At 38.4% G+C, this 16,507-nt stretch overlaps 1 protein-coding gene across 2 annotated transcripts in view; it reads left to right on the top strand.

Annotated features, from left to right (window-relative positions):
• The first annotated feature begins 6,917 nt into the window (after positions 1 to 6,917).
• Positions 6,918 to 16,507, top strand: part of st3gal5 (ST3 beta-galactoside alpha-2,3-sialyltransferase 5) — a 33,682-nt gene continuing 24,092 nt past the window's right edge. The window contains exons 1-2 of one of the 2 annotated variants that reach the window (XM_030145331.1): positions 6,918 to 7,059; positions 12,744 to 12,860. In XM_030145331.1, coding sequence (XP_030001191.1) covers positions 12,826 to 12,860 — 35 coding nt within the window. In that variant the 5' untranslated portion in view covers positions 6,918 to 7,059; positions 12,744 to 12,825. Of the gene's footprint in view, positions 7,060 to 11,633; positions 11,763 to 12,743; positions 12,861 to 16,507 lie in introns of those variants that run through there. The other variant, XM_030145330.1, reaches the window with a different exon arrangement.

The raw sequence follows: 16,507 nt of genomic DNA, 5'->3' as shown, positions 1-16,507 counted from the left end.
TGTACATAAATCTCTTTGTTACTTGGTGTCGCTTCAATAAAGGTTAAAATAATAATAATAATTTCCCGCCCCCTTACCCCATTTTTCTACCTATCCTCAATTCCTGTCAGATCCCATAAATAACTCAAAAATCCTATCAGACTAAATTCTGACTAAGCACAAGACACAAAAATGCTATAGATATCAAGGATAGACTATGTCCATTTTGCGACAGTATTTCACATCAAAATAAAGTCTGTCCCTTTAGTAGCAGTAATAATACCCATATCAAATAGAAAAAGAGGTGTTCAGAGAACGCAAACCTCCGCCAAGCATCCCGAACAGTGTGCGTGTGTGGATCGACTATTTCTTTTTAAATTAAACAGTTTCTAGGTTGTTCCATGCAGCAGAAAAAGTTGAGGCTTGGTACCAGTCATGTGTATGTCAAATTATATTAAAGTCCAATCAATATTTGTTGAGTTATAATGAAAAATGTGTCGTAAATGGGATTTTCAATGTTAAATTGAAACATCCACAGAATCCACATTCCACAGTGGATGTGGACAATTTTGTGCCAGATACAAGATATTATTATAAGCTACAGGTGTATCAAATGGGAGGCTAATTGGAGTCGTTTTGAATTTTTTTATGAATTTTTGAAAATTGCTCAATGATGAGAGATAGGAAAATTTGAGATTTTGTGACCTTGCTGTGACCTTGAACTTTGGCCTACTTGGCCCAAAATTTAATGGGTTTGTCCCAGGGCCTAGGCCTATCTGTGGGTACAATTTGGTAAAGATGGTTGTAATAGTTTTCCTGTAAAGTTGCTAACAAACAAACAAACACAAAGCAAAGTGATCACAATACCTCCTGGCGGAGGTAATAAACCCTGTCCATTTCATGACAACACACAGATGTCAAACATGCGGCCCGGGGGCCAAATCCAGCCCACCAAAGGGTCCAATCCGGCCCGTGGGATAAATTTGTGAAATGCAAAAATTACACTGAAGATATTAACAATCAATGGTGTCAAAATCATTTTAATTCAGGTTCCACATACAGACACATACAGTCCACTTAGATTTCAAGTGGGCCAGACCAGTAAAATATTATCATAATAACCTATAAATAATGACAACCCCAAATTCTCTTTGTGTTTTTTGGTGTAAAAAAGTTAAATTACATCAAAATGTTTACATTACCAAACTATACTTTTACAAAAAATGTGAATAACCTCAACAAATACGAATAAACGGAAATGTCTTAAGAAAAGTTAACGCAATTTTACCTATATTCTGCCTGTTACTGAATGTTTTTGTGCGATTGTAACACACGTGTAAATGATAAACTGATAAAACGAGGCATAATATTGTTAAAACTGTACTTGTTTTTCTTAAGACAATTCAAGCTGTTCATGTTATTCAGATTTTTAAGGAAACTTTGTTGATGTAAACCTGATCATAATATAATTTTACTTTTTTCACTGTTATTATTTTACTGGTCCGGCCCACTGGAGATCAGATTGGGCTGAATGTGGAACTGAACTAAAATGACTTTGACACCCCTCCAATAACATGACATCCATATTCACAGTGGGTTCAGCACGGAGAGTGTCTAGAACAGAGGTGGCCAACCCTGGTCCTGGAGAGCCACTATCCTGCATGTTTTAGATGTTTCCCTCTTCCAACACACCTGATTCAAATGATAAGGCTATCATCAAGCTCTGCAGAAGCCTGATAACGATCGTCAGGTGTGTTTGAAGAGGGAGACATCTAAAACATGCAGGATAGTAGCTCTCCAGGACCAGGGTTGGCCACCCCTGGTCTAGAAAGTGTAGAAGACACCGCTCAGAGCCTTGACAAACTACGACAGTAAATCCCACTTACGACGTCCGCTCGCGCATACCGCTTCCACATCACTCCTGTCTGGATAATCTGTGCCCTCTATCCACTAGACCCACTCGATCCTCCCAGTCCCACCCATGGCTCAATGATAACCTCCGGTCACTGCGTACCAACCTCAGAGCTGCAGAGAGAAAATGGCACAAAACAAAAAGCTCTTCTGACCTGATCACATTCCAGTCACTATTGGTATCCTTCTCATCCAGTGTCACTGCTGCAAAAAAGGCTTACTATAATAACAAAATTCATTCTGCCACCGACACCAAGAAACTATTCTCAACCTTTAAAACACTACTCAACCCTCCGCCTCCACCGCCCACTACTAATCTGACAGCAGACAATTTTGCTTCATTTTTCACAAATAAAGTGTCTACTATCAGCAGTCAGTTCACTGATCCACCCATAGACTGCACGCCTCCTTCTTCAACATCATCATCATCACACACCGCTTCCTCTCCCCTGACTATGGCTACTACTAACTCAACTGACAAAAGCCCAACTGCGTCATTCCCCTCATTTACTCCCCTCACAGAGAACGAGGTGTCTAAACTCCTTTCCTCTAGCCGTCCTACAACATGCCTGTTGGACCCTATTCCATCCAACCTCTTACAGTCTGTTGCCCCTACTATCACAGCACCAATCACACGTGATTAATGCTTCACTGACATCAGGAACATTTCCTACAGTATTTAAACAAGCGCAGGTAACACCACTACTCAAAAAACTTTCCCTCACCCCCACTCAAGTGGAGAATTATCGACCAGTCTCACTCCTCCCATACCTTTCTAAGACCATCGAAAGGGCGGTTTTCAAACAGGTCACAGAATTCCTCTCCCAAAATAACCTCCTTGACATCAACCAATCTGGCTTCAAAATCGGCCACTCCACTGAAACGGCTCTGTTGTCTGTGACAGAAGCCTTGAAAGAGGCTAGAGCAGCAGCCAAGTCTTCAGTACTCATTCTACTGGACTTACCAGCAGCATTTGACACTGTCAATCACGATATCCTGTTATCCATACTCTGGAACATGGGCATCACAGGCCACGCACACTCCTGGTTTCAATCTTACCTTACTGGTCGGTCCTTCAGTGTGTCCTGGCTAGGGCACACATCAGCTGTTCACCGCCTCACCACGGGGGTCCCCCAAGGCTCTGTGTTGGGCCCCCTCCTTTTTGCCATATACACCACCTCACTCGGTCAGATCATCCACTCACACGGCTTCTCATATCATTGCTATGCTGATGATACCCAGCTCTATCTGGCATTCCCACCTGATGACTCCACAGTCATTGCGGATCTCAGATTGTCTCTCTGACATATCTGCATGGATGAAAGCCCATCACCTTCAGCTGAACCTGTCCAAAACTGAACTGCTGGTCTTCCCAGCTAAGCCAACCATACAGCAGGACATCTCCATCACTATTGACTCCATACCTCTGGCTCCTACCAGTGTAGTACGTAACTTGGGAGTCATGATTGATAATCAGTTGACCTTCACGGATCACGTTGCCTCTGTCACCCGATCATGCCGTTTCACTCTGTTCAACCTAAGAAAGATCAGGCCATACCTAACCGAACAGGCCACCCAGCTCCTGGTGCAGACTATGGTTATCTCCCGTCTTGACTACTGCAACGCTCTTCTAACGGGCCTCCCAGCTTGTGTTGTCCAACCACTACAGATGGTCCAGAATGCAGCAGCGCGTCTGGTCTTCAATCAGCCTAAAAGGGCACATGTCACCCCCTTACTCATTGAGTTACACTGGCTACCCATAGCTGCCCGCATCAAATTCAAATCTTTAATCCTAGCCTACAAAATTCTCAATGGGTCAGCTCCTGTCTACTTAGGTGCACTAATAAAAGCTTATGTCGCCCCACGACCACTCTGCTCGTCTGGGGAACGTAGTCTGGTGGTCCCCAGACCTTGTACAAGACAATCCAGGCTCTTTTCATGGGTCGTTCCACGTTGGTGGAACGCTCTACCAAGTGCTACAAGAACAGAGTCATCCCTGCCTATCTTCAAGAGGCTCCTGAAGACCCAGCTCTTCCGAGAGCACCTCCTGTCCTAGCACTTTCAAACATTCCATTTTAAATATTCTAATAAGGTTTTTCCCAGGATTATCACAGATTCTTCCAGGATTATCTCTGGACCTGGTGCGGTGGTCCGGCCTCTTCCCTGCCCTCATCATCATCACTCACTTATCCTCAACCGCCTCCATGTGTCTCCCCCTACTCCCCCCTTCTCCCCCTCTCCCCCAGTCTCTATCTCTATCGCCCTCTCTTTTTCCCCTTCTCTACTCTCTCTCTTTAACCCCAACTGGTCAAGGCAGACGGCCATCCTCCAGGAGTCTGGGTCTGCTCGAGGTTTCTGCTGTTAAAGGGAAGTTTTTCCTCGCCACTGTCACCAGTCATAAGTGTTTGCTCCTGGAGGATTCTGTTGGGTTTCTGTAAATTGACTTAGTCTGGTTTTGACCAACTCTATATATAAAACGTCAAGAGATAACTTTTTTTGTGATCTGGCGCTATATAAATAAAATTTGATTGAGTGATTTAATTGGTTTTCCCCTGTAAGTCGCTTTGGAAAAAAGTGTCTGCCAAATGCGTAAACATAAACATAAACATCACACATCATTTCCGTTCGTCTGGGGCCAATCATCTGCACGTGCCAGAACTCCGGCAGCCAAACCCCGGACCGGAACCCAAACTGACTGGACTGGACTGGACTGGACTGACTGACTGACTGACACAACAGTGAAGACAGGGCGTGAGTAAATTTTTTTTTTTTTCTTTTTTCTCAAAGCTCTAAAATTAAACTGTGCGCTTTTTTTCTTTACTTTATTGTTTTGTGACGAAGTGAATTATTTCCTTTGTTCTGAGAGACTGTTGAAAAACCCAGAGTGGAATTTTGAGTTTGAAACGAACTTTTTTTTTTTCCAACTTTATTAATCAAAATCTGGTCATACATTCAACCGAATTCCATAGAAAAATACCTTTTTTTTTTTTAGACTGAGCAGCAACATCAAACTTATCTGAACAGTATTTGTAAAGAACATTATATAAAAAATAAATTAATTAATTAAAATAAAATAAATAAAATAAAGTCAGAGGTCTGATCAGGAATCAATAAATCAATACATTCAAATTTTTTACAAACAATCAAGGCTTGTTTGGTTTTTATATGTTTCAGTGTTTTTTTGAAGTTTGTTATTTCATTAATGTAAATTAAGAACAGTGGGTGGTTTTTCATAAATCTACATCTGTGTATAAATTGTTTAGCAATAATAATTAAAGTGTTATACATAATTTCTCCTTTCTTCTTTTTCATTATAATTCCGAATTTAATGTCTTTATACTCCAGTTTGGAGTTTGAAACGAACTGATTTTTTTTTTTTTTTTCTTTTTCTTCTGAGAGACTGATACAAAACCTAGAGTGGAAATTTTGAGTCGATTGGCCGGTGGATTTTTTTTTTTGAGGTTGGACTTTGGCTAATCGACTCAACATCTTAAATGCCAGAAGAGAGACCTGGCTGGCACCCTTTAAAAATCAATATAACAAAATAATCCAAAGTAAATAAATTAAAACCCAAACTCAAAATGTCACAAGTTCATCAAAAAGCTTGAACAAAAAGGTTAAATAATCATGTTTCTCTTTATATTTTAATATGAAAGCATAACAATGTGTTTAAAGATTATTTTATATGTTTTTACATTGTTGGCTGTGTTATATTATTATCATTTTGGATTGTTGGGGGAAAATTTAAGAGTTTTATGTTTTAAGCTTTCCGTCAGCAAGTGACATGTCTAACTTTTAGAAATACCAAAGCTTGTCAGCTCCAGGCCTGCCCTGGAGTGAAGTTTGGCCTCGTCTACCCGGCTGTTCTGAGACTTACTTTGCCAGACCAAACAAGTTCAACAATCCGGTCTAGGTGGCAGACTTTAGAAATAACAATGTGAAGATTATGCTGCGTTCCAGATTTTGTAACGTTCCAGGCAAGTCACGCCAAACTGCCTGAGTGCAAGGAATTGTGGGAGCTAGATGTAAACAAACCAGCATGGTGGATCGTACGTTATGTTCATTTACCATCATTTCTATCACCAAAGGTGTTTGCTCTTTGCTTATTTGAGGGAAACAGGAGGAAAAACAGTGCATAAGGCAAGAGAAGCTGTTATACCTTTTATGTTATGTTATTTGTATATTTAGATTCATATTTGGTATTAATTTATTCTTGCACTCATTGGACTGAAAAATAGCTAATGCTAGAGTAGCTACTGATTATGCAGAACATTTGCAGATAAATAATATCAGAACAATACCTTGTTTTAATAAATAATTTGCATAAACACCACATCCATGGGGGCGCCATTGCTACATGGCGTCAGAACTCAGAACTGGGAGAACATGAATCTAGTATGAGTTCACGGGTGGGAAGTCACAGGTTTGATTGAACATTCCAGTGCATTTTCACCGGTAGAAGTTGGAAAAACATGAGTTACAAGTTGCCTGGAACGCAGCATTCCCTTTCCATCAGCGAGTGACATGTCTAACTTTTAGAAATACCAAAGCTTGTCAGCCCCGGGCCTGCCCTGGAGTGAAGTTTGGCCTCGTCAACCCAGCTGTTCTGAGACTGACTTTGCTGGAACACACAAGTTCAAGGATCCGGTCCAGGTGGCGGAGTTTAGAAGTAAGAATGTGAAGATTAATGTGGCTCCAAACCGAGGAGGGTTGAGATGTGGGTGGATCGATCCAAATATTGATAATATCGATACCAAGTCAGTATCAGCTCGATACTTTAGTTTCAGTTTTCCTCTTGTATGCACTGCTGTGGTTTCACCAAGTTAGTGCTTGCCTGGAACTGGTCTGGCCGGTGCTTGGATGGTGGACACACAAGGAACTGGTGCTGAGTCAGGCATTGGCTCCCAACCAGCCCTAGAACCAGCTTGGAGGGAAAGGTGTTTCAGTGTTGTGCCATCATGTGACTCCGCAGGGCAAAGCAATCAATCAAGCAAGGACACCTGCTCAGGTGGCCCCGCCCACCTACACACACGCAGTACATGCACAGACTGACACAGACTGAGACACAGAGCACAAGAATGGAATATGGAAGAAGAGCAGCATGTGGTTATATTTTCAGACTGAAAATGAGACAACAGCAAGCTGAGTAATTTGTAAAAAGGCTGTAAGGTACAGATCATTTTGATTTCATTTTTCATTATTGCAGTGTCTGAACACTACCTGAAAAAAAATATTTGTTTTAATTTGTCTTAAGGTGATAATTTTGTCCACTCACGCGTAGATCGCTTAAATAACTGTTACACTTAAATTACTGATTCACTTTATATCACTGCTACACTTTATATAACTGGTTCACTTTATATCACTGTTTCACTTTATATCACTGCCCTGAAATGTGCGTAATGTCTGAAAACCGGAAGTCTTTATTTACAGTATTGTACAGAAAGCTCTTTCAGAGGTAGTTCTTTAGCAAGTGTCTTTTAGAGTATATATACTAACCTTAATGTCAACCTGGTTACTAACCCACTGTTGTGTTTTGGTCTGTCTGTTTTTTGTCTTCTTGTGCTGTATGCAAAGCTGCTGAATACTGGAATTTCCCTCGGGATTAATAAAGTATCTATCTATCTATCTATCTATCTATCTATCTATCTATCTATCTATCTATCTATCTATCTATCTATCTATCTATCTATCTATCTATCTATCTATCTATCTATCTATCTATCTATCTATCTATCTATCTATCTATCTATCTATCTAAATTTAAGAAAAAAATTCCAGACATGGAAAATATATATGGGGAAAAGTTGTTTTGTCACTGCAAACAACAGAGTGTTGTTTATGAAAAAAACTTATTTTGATGATAAAGTATTTTCTATTTACTTATAAACTTTGCCCTAATTCTGTAATGGGTTTTAGGTATGTAATAATAAAAAAGGAAATATCACAAAACACTTAAAGGTCATGAAAATTAATTGAGATTTAGCAATTCGATGATGCATCCACCTTAATTATTGAAAGGTATCAGTATTGATTTTAGCGTTATTGCTCTGTATTTACTTGGTATTGGATCGATCCCAAAATATGTATCACACACCACTAGCCGATAGGGCCCAACCTGTGGATATATGCTCAAGAGTGTGTTTATCTCTCTATCTGTGGGCATGTTCGTTTTACCTGTTTGGGTGGGTAAATTTGTGTTCAGACAGATGTGTGCGTGTGCTCACTTGTGAACATTTGTGTACATTCGTATTTTTTTCAGTATTTCTGCAGTATTATCTCTAATACTACTGTCAATAGGATTACTATTGTATTTCCTCAGTGTATTTTTTTGTGTGTAGTATAGCTTTATTTTTTTATATACATTTTAAACACTGACTTCTTGTTTTTTTTCTGTGAATTTTTTTTTCTACTTACTGTTTTGTACTTCACCCAAATTATATTTTTACTTTGCAAGAGATTGCAAGAGTTAATACTATTAAAATGATCATCTTCCCTTAATTTCTTTACCTTTTTCATTGCCTGTCATTTATTTGGGACAAGAAGCCCCCCAGGATACAGAGGCAATTCCTGCAAAGACCTAGACCAGAAGGAGGCCTTGCATTCCCTAATTTCAGATTTTATAACTGGGCAGCCAGTCTTAGAATGATCCAGTACTGGTTAAAAAACAGGGACATGACCTCACCTCAGGTGTGGTTAGAGATGGAGGCGGTCTCATCAACACCTGCATCACTCCTCTCTCACGCTCACTCCCCAAGTACAGGCCCTTTTTCCTCTTTTATACAAAATACAGGTGTAAGAGTGACTGTGAAGGTCTGGAACCAATTCAGGTGCCATTTCAGTCTTCAGACAATCTCATTCTCTGCTCCAATAGCCTCCAACCCTGCTTTTCAGACATCCATAGTTGGTAATGCCTTCTCACTTTGGTCCAACTAAGGTATCGGTAGGCTCAGCAACCTTTATGTAGATACATATTTGCTACATTTGAACAACTTGTAACTAAATTTGATATCCCTAGAAATAACTTCTTCAGGTTCTTGCAGATCTGTAGCTATGTCCGTAGCATAAACACTTGCTTTCCATCTTTGCCAGGAGAGACGCCACTGGACACTTTCCTCACCCCACTTCCCTCCCTTAGAGGCAGTTTGTCGGTCATTTACACAGGCAAATCTGTCATTTACAGTCTTTCTCGTTGATCAGTATTAAATCCTTGTGGGAGCAGGAACTGTGTGAGAGTATATCAGATGAGCTATGGGAGGCCGCGCTTAAGAGAGTCCATTCCTCTTCAGTCTGTGCACGACATGGCCCCATTCAGTGCAGAATTATTCATAGGGCCCATTGGACTAAAGACAGACTGTCTAAAAATATTAAAAATGTCAATTCTAACTGAGTGCAATGTAACCAATCTCCAGCAAATCACACCCACATGTTCTGGTGCTGCCTGTCTCTAAGTGGCTTTTGGGTGGAGGTGTTCAATACAGTTTTGAAGATACGTGGCTCACAGGTGGAGCCAGACCCTCTGATTGCACTTTTTGGAACCTCCTCTTCCACACTGCTTCTAACTAAAACAAACCAGAGCATAATGGGCTCTATGCACAGCCCCACTACTTCCTGAACTTCAGGCGGCTCCTTTATTTCCTGTCTTTCATTACTGGACACACTGATTAATCCAGGTGTGTCTGCTGTTTCTTGTTGTGACTACTGATTAATTAGACATACCTGGAATAATCAGTGTGTCCAATAATGAAAGACAGGAAATAAAGGACCCACCTGAAGTTCAGGAAGTAGTGGCGCTGTGCATAGAGTCCATTGCATTTGTCACCCTGTTGGCAAGACGTCTGATTTTACTTTAATGGAAATCTCCAATTCCTCCATCCCATGTTCTTTAGATCAAATCCATCTTCAACTGCATACATCTAGAGAAGATACGATACACACTTCAGGGCTCCAAGACCAAATTTTATATAATGTGGACTCCTTTTCTATCATGTGCTAGAGATCTATCCCTGATTGATAAGTTGTGTCTATTGAATTCACCTGCTGGACTGGAGTGAACTGAACCTAATTTACTCCTGAATATGTAGGAGCCTGAGATTATCTGCACAATGAGGTACCTTAAACGCTGAGATGAACCATGTTTACACTGACTGACTTACATAGGATTATATAATTGTATTCTTTAATGTTGAGGTACTGTTTTTTGTTGTCTGCTTTGTTCTTTGTTGTGGTTGTTTTAGTTTGTTTTTATACATTGCTGTTTCTTGGGTTATTGACTTCATATCCTTTTACATACAAAGGTGTGTTGTATACATGTAACCTGTGACTGAAAAAACTCAATAAAATAAGTTTAAAAAAAAAAACAAATGCCAAAGCTTGGGGACCCAAAAATGCATTAATTACGAAGAAGTATACAAAAGTAAACGAATGATGCAGGGGTTATTTTATTTTGTTCAGACAAAGTAGTAGTAGAGTGATGTTCTCATACCTGACATGTTTTTCTGAAACATGACGCCTCTGAAGAATGCTGCAGCGTCAGCTGAAACATGTCAGGTATGAGAACATCACTTAACTACTACATTGTCTGAACACAAGAAAATAACCCCTGTATCATTAGGATAAGAAGATAAAATGAAAATTCTTGAACTAAGTGCACAGATGTTTGTGTTCCACCTTGTCAGTAATCTGAGTCACATGTTTGAGTGATTTGCATCTATAGCAGGTGCACCTTATCTACATCTCAGTTTAACTTTGTTTTTTGTTAGATTTTTTTTTTTTTTTTGGATGGACAAGTAGGCATGAAGCAACTTTAAGAGTGTGTGAACCAAGGTAACATTTGGAAAATTTGGTGTATCTAGAGTACACAGATAAATACTTATAGAAAAACAAATCTCACTTCCTTAGTCTCAGTGGAATTGTGATGTGATTTTGAGGAAAGTGGGTAGAAGATGACTGTGAAGGACTATACAATAATAACATTAACAATAATCATAAATACAGTGCTCTAAATGTACAATTAGAAGCAGTGAAGCCTACTTTAGCCTACTTTACTTTGTCTTCAGACAATCTCATTCTTTGCTCCAATAGCCTCCAACCCTGTTTTTCAGACATCCATAGTCGGTAATGCCTTCTCACTTTGGTCCAACTGAGGTATCGGTAGGTTCAGCGACCTTTATGTAGACAACATATTTGCTACATTTGAACAACTTGTTACTAAATTTTAAATCCCTAGAAATAACTTCTTTAGGATCTTGCAGATCTGTAGCTATGTCCGTAGCATAAACACTTGCTTTCCATCTTTGCCAGGAGAGACGCCACTGGACACTTTCCTCACCCCACTTCCCTCCCTTAGAGGCAGTTTGTCGGTCATTTATAATAATAATAATAATAATAATAATAATAATAATAATAATAATAATAATGATAATAATAATAATAATAATAATAATAATATTCATTATACATAATGTACATAATAATATACATTATATAGACTAAATGTTGTCTAAAATTAGTGTTTATTTGCAACATAGTATAGCAAACTATTATAGGATCAAAAACAAATAAATTTTAGCAAAAAGAAAAAAGTCTTCATTTTGAATGTCTGGGGTCACCAGAAATTTGTGATGTTAAAATGGGGTCAAAAAAGGTTGGGAACCACTGATATAGATGAAACTAGAAACAAATATCGTAAGACTAATGGTAAGGGATAGATGGGGGCTTTTATTGTGCAAGTGCGGAAGTGATGATAGCTTCTCGGCCGCTGATTGGCTGTTCAGGGTGCATGAGCACGATAGTGATGAGTATCTGGAATAAATATGTGAGTAGTTCGACTGTTACTGTGACCGTTATGGCGAAACGCTTTCTATGGAAGGGTAAGGATATGCAAAGGATTAGCAATATGAGTAATAGTGAAAAGAATAAGTATAGAGTTTTGTCTGTGACGGCGCAGACGTTCACTCGTGTATTTCGCATAGCTTCATCGTTTTGTCCGCTAACCCTGAGGAATAAATCTGCTGTCCGCATAGCGACGGCTGGCATGAAAAAAAAAAAAAAAAAAAAAAAAAACACCACAATTTTGTCAGTTTATTCTTCTCTTTTACTGTGAGTGATTTGCGGGTGTCTTACTATCACTTCACATCTTTTTAATGTCGCCCCGGGTTTTGTACGGTAATGTTGAGATTGACGCTAAAAGCCCAATCCCGGTTTGCGTGAGATTCTTCATTGTCCAGTCAGCGTTTTATTGAAAAAATCTGCTTGACAGTCAAACATCTCCAAAATACTAGACATTTCCACTAAAGATCTTTTATGAAACGCAGGTGTACGGTTGTGAAGTGGAATCTACATGTGATAATACTTGCGGTATTCGTGCGGGACAGGGAACGGTCCATGTCCACGGTTTAGTCAGGTTTTTTTTTTTTTTAATAACACGACGAACTGTAACTGAAATGCCTTTTTTGTGTAGAGTAACACTCGGCAGCGTTTTGTTGAGGTAGCTCCATATGAAATATTGACTATTAACCAAATGGAGAGTCTTTTAAAGAGGCTGAATTTGCGGTTTTGTTCAGAGGTCGGTGTAAACTGCAGCTAGCTTATTAACATTTAGCTATGACTTCTACATTTCTTTTTCCACTTATTCGATAAAACCTTTTTTTATTTCTATGTTTGAGGTAGTTGTATAATAACACCGAAAGTCTTCTCGCAAACTTAAAAACTTCTCACCCCGTATTGCTAATACTGACAACTGTGTTCTGTTATATTGACCCATTGTTTTAAAAGAATCTAGCTAATGATTAGCTCGTAGCTGAATGTGCCTGGATGTGACCCACACCTCCTCCTCCTCTGTGTGTGTCCAGGAGAGGATCCTTGAGAGTCAGAGGCTCTAAGACCACAAAGAAACCCGAGGACTTCCCACTGTCCGGAGTGAATGAGAGCAACATGAGGCTTCCCATGCGATGCTTAGCACATAACAGGTGATGTCAAATAACACACAACAATGAGTCCCACTGTTCTCCATGAACCATGGGACCACTGTTAAGCTCTTCAAGGAGGACATAAGGGTTGTTTTCTGAGTCGCAGCTGGGTTGTTTCAGTACACTTTGCATTGTACATGTTGTATTTTAAGGAAAAACGGCTGCCCTAAATGTACAGTCTAGATACAGGTGTCACAGTAAGATAAGAAGACTGTCCTTGGATGTAGAAGGGAGTGAAACTGAACTGTAGAAAATACTCACTTCAGAATTAAAGGTAGTTACTCAGTGGCCTGTTATCTGTCTGGTTTGCATTTGAGTCCAACAGCTGGAGGCAGGAGAAAAAGAACAACGTGGAAAAATACTTGAAATGAGTTAGTGTGTGTATATAAGTGTGTGTATATAACTAAATAACACTTTCCTCTTTCACTTCCTTAACTATTATTATACACAAGACATAAATATCTCTTTTGTAGCTGACCTCTCTCTGACCTTACCCCCAGCAGTTTCAGGAAATCCAAGCCAAATTGTGCTAAATATTATATCAGTAATTATACCAGTACTTATAAATCACCTACAGTTAGTTTATTTATTAAGGACAAATTTCAATGTGTGAACAAATGTCTGCAGTGGTGCTAAACTTCAGTACTGTGGTGGTACACCACTGCTGAATGAAAACAGAAACACTAGAAGTGGTAGGAAATTCCCTCCATTTGATTTGTTTGTTTATCTTAATATCACACAGAAGGATACGAGGTAACTGGGCTTCACTTAAAAAAATCACTTTCAGAATTGTAACCATCAGGCTATAAGCAAATAGATGTTGTAGTTATTTATTCAAAGATTAAAAAAAAGTGGGGATGTCAGAAAGTTGCACAGTCAATGTAATTATGTCCTGCTTTAATGAGACTAGTTGGTTTCCACACAGTAGCTTTTTTACCTTTTAATCAAACAGGACAAGACTACATTCAGATCAGGAAGGCTTAGGTATTTCCATAAAAGGATTTAAATTAGATTTTGCATCTATAGTGTAAATATGTATATATTATTTAAATCTAAATTTATATAAATAGCAGATTTTTTTTTCTGTATATTTCATGTTTCACACTATATTTTTAGCCTCTCTTCCCTGCATTTTATTTTTTGTAAATTGCTGTTGCCAACTGAGAAATTTCCCCATGGTGGGATCAATAATATCTCATCTCATCTCATCTCAAAAAGTTCACTTTCATTTTACTAAGGGACCATTGATTCCATAGGTTTTATTTCATTTTGATAGACAAAGTTGTAAAAATTCCATTTTCTACTATTAACTATAATTTAAACGCTTTGATTTTCATTTTTGAATGAAGGTAATTGATCATTAAATTATGAAGTTGTGAAGATAGAATGTGAACAGAGACACGACCTATATCTTGTCTCTTCATGTCCTCACCACATGAAGGAGATGAAATGTTTTCTCCCTCTGCACTAAAACACTGCAGCCATTGTGCCTAAACATTAACATATGAACAATTGCTCCAAGTGTTTCAGTCTTCATGTAATTCACTCTCTGTTAAAAAATTCAGTAATGGAAAATTCTTTATCACGACCCCTGTTTAAGTCTTAATTATGACAGGATTTCCTAAATTACACTGGTTCTTGCCACATAACATAGTGAAGGAGGAAGGTGTATAAAAATTAATCACATGCTGTTTGCACAACGTCTCAAGACTCACAGCTGTATTTTTAGAGATAGTGTTTTTTTTTGTGTAAAAATGCATTACCAAGTGTACAATTTCCTGAACAAACTGCCATTGTAACTAAGTACTACTTTAGTCCATTGTCCCATTTTCTGTATTTTGTGTTTATTATTGTTAATTAATCAAAAAAATGTTTGTTTTGATTTGTCAATTAGTTGTTCTAAGTGTGAAAATGGTTACAAATGTTTAGCCTTTTTCCCTAACATTCAAGGTGACATTGTTCATGTCTTATTTGATCCGCAGCCCCAAGATATTTAATTACTTGCCACAAAGGAGAAAAGAAACTAGAAAATATTCACATTGAAGAAGCTGGAATCAGTAAATTTAGGGGTTTTTTTTTCTCTACAAACTACTTAAAATTGGTTATCAAAATAACTATTACCTAATTTGATAGTTAACTGTTAATCAGTTGATGATGAATAGACCATTAATTCAATTAATATTTAATGTAATATTTAAGTTGCCTAGTTCTGCAGACAGAATTTTTCTGTTTCTGTGTACTTTCCCCATACATAAGTTGTGGTTTTCTCCCAAACTGCTGATGCAGAGTCTCTACTGTTATTAAGTGGATGGAAGCTGTAGACCAACCGTATATAGAGTAAATGTCTGCACCTCCCCCACTAATTTGCCTTCATACTTCTCATGCCCAAGGTCACGTTCTCATAGAAGTTTTTTCAAATGTGTAACACTTTATTTAGTTCTCCTTTTTGTGGTGTCAACCAATGTGCAGTAATAAACAACCTTCGCAGGGCTTCTCAAAATTCTGCTTCTTCAATTCAGTTGCACATTGATGCATGCTTATTCTTGTCTCACTACTTGAGCTCAGTCGCCATGTAACTATTTTACTATCTCTGCATCACAGGTGCAGTGCTAAAAAGAAAACAATTATATTTTAGTGGCATGGATATGTGATTTTTAGTATGCATCTTATTTCCTCCAGGAAATATATCAGCAGGATTATATACATCAGTAGCGCTAACGCTGATGACGCTGTATGTTTTACTTAAAGCATCATGGATTTTTAGCCTTGACCAGCAGTAACACTGATAGAAGTCACACCTGCACAATATTGGGAGGAACTGCAAAAAGTAATGTGATTAATTGGCTTTTTGTGTCAGCTTGCTGTGGCTTCATCTGTTTGGCCAAATGGTGTGCAGATATGGTAATAAAAATAATGCTCCAAAATGAACTTAAGTGTTATTAAAAAATATTTTCCTGAGAATGGATGCCTAAGTGGCAAACTGTACACCTAGCTATATCTTCCAAAATGCTGATATGAATATGTATGAACTTTTGAATACAAGTACAGTTAGTGATGACAGCTTTCTTTCACAAATAGGGAATGGACAGTAGTTGAAAACAAGGTGAAAATAAGAAAGTAATAATTTCCAACCAAGGCAGTGATCTTTCTGCAAAACAAGACAAAGCCCCAATGTGCATCATGCTGCTTTATGTGCAATGTAGTCTAATAACGTCTAATAACCATAGGTTAGAAAGAAAGTGACATGTTAAGTCAGTGTTAACAATGTTAATTAGTCAAAGAAAAACAAATAGAATAGAGTAAGTAAATCAAGGAACATATGCGAAATCTACTGTGTTTCCAGATTTACTGATTTATGTCCCACAGTTTAGACAGAAAGCATCATTTGTTGGAGGTGTTGAATAAAATGGAAAATAAATGCATTAGGGTTCTTCAAAAAGGTTAAAAAGACTCCTTTCATCACTACTAAAGTAATATTTACCTCCGCCAAGGAGGTTATGTTTTTGCCAGGGTTTGTTTGTTTGTTTGTTTGTCTGTCCGTTAGTGTGCAACATAACTCAAAAAGTTATCGACAGATTTGGATGAAATTTTCAGGGTTTGTTGGAAATGGGATAAGGAAGAAATGATAAAATTTTGGTGGTGATCGG

The sequence above is a fragment of the Sphaeramia orbicularis genome, chromosome 10, assembly GCF_902148855.1.
Source record: "Sphaeramia orbicularis chromosome 10, fSphaOr1.1, whole genome shotgun sequence".
Lineage (NCBI taxonomy): Eukaryota > Metazoa > Chordata > Actinopteri > Kurtiformes > Apogonidae > Sphaeramia > Sphaeramia orbicularis.
Note: the sequence above shows the minus strand (reverse complement) of the source record. Positions and strands in the feature narration are given on the sequence as shown.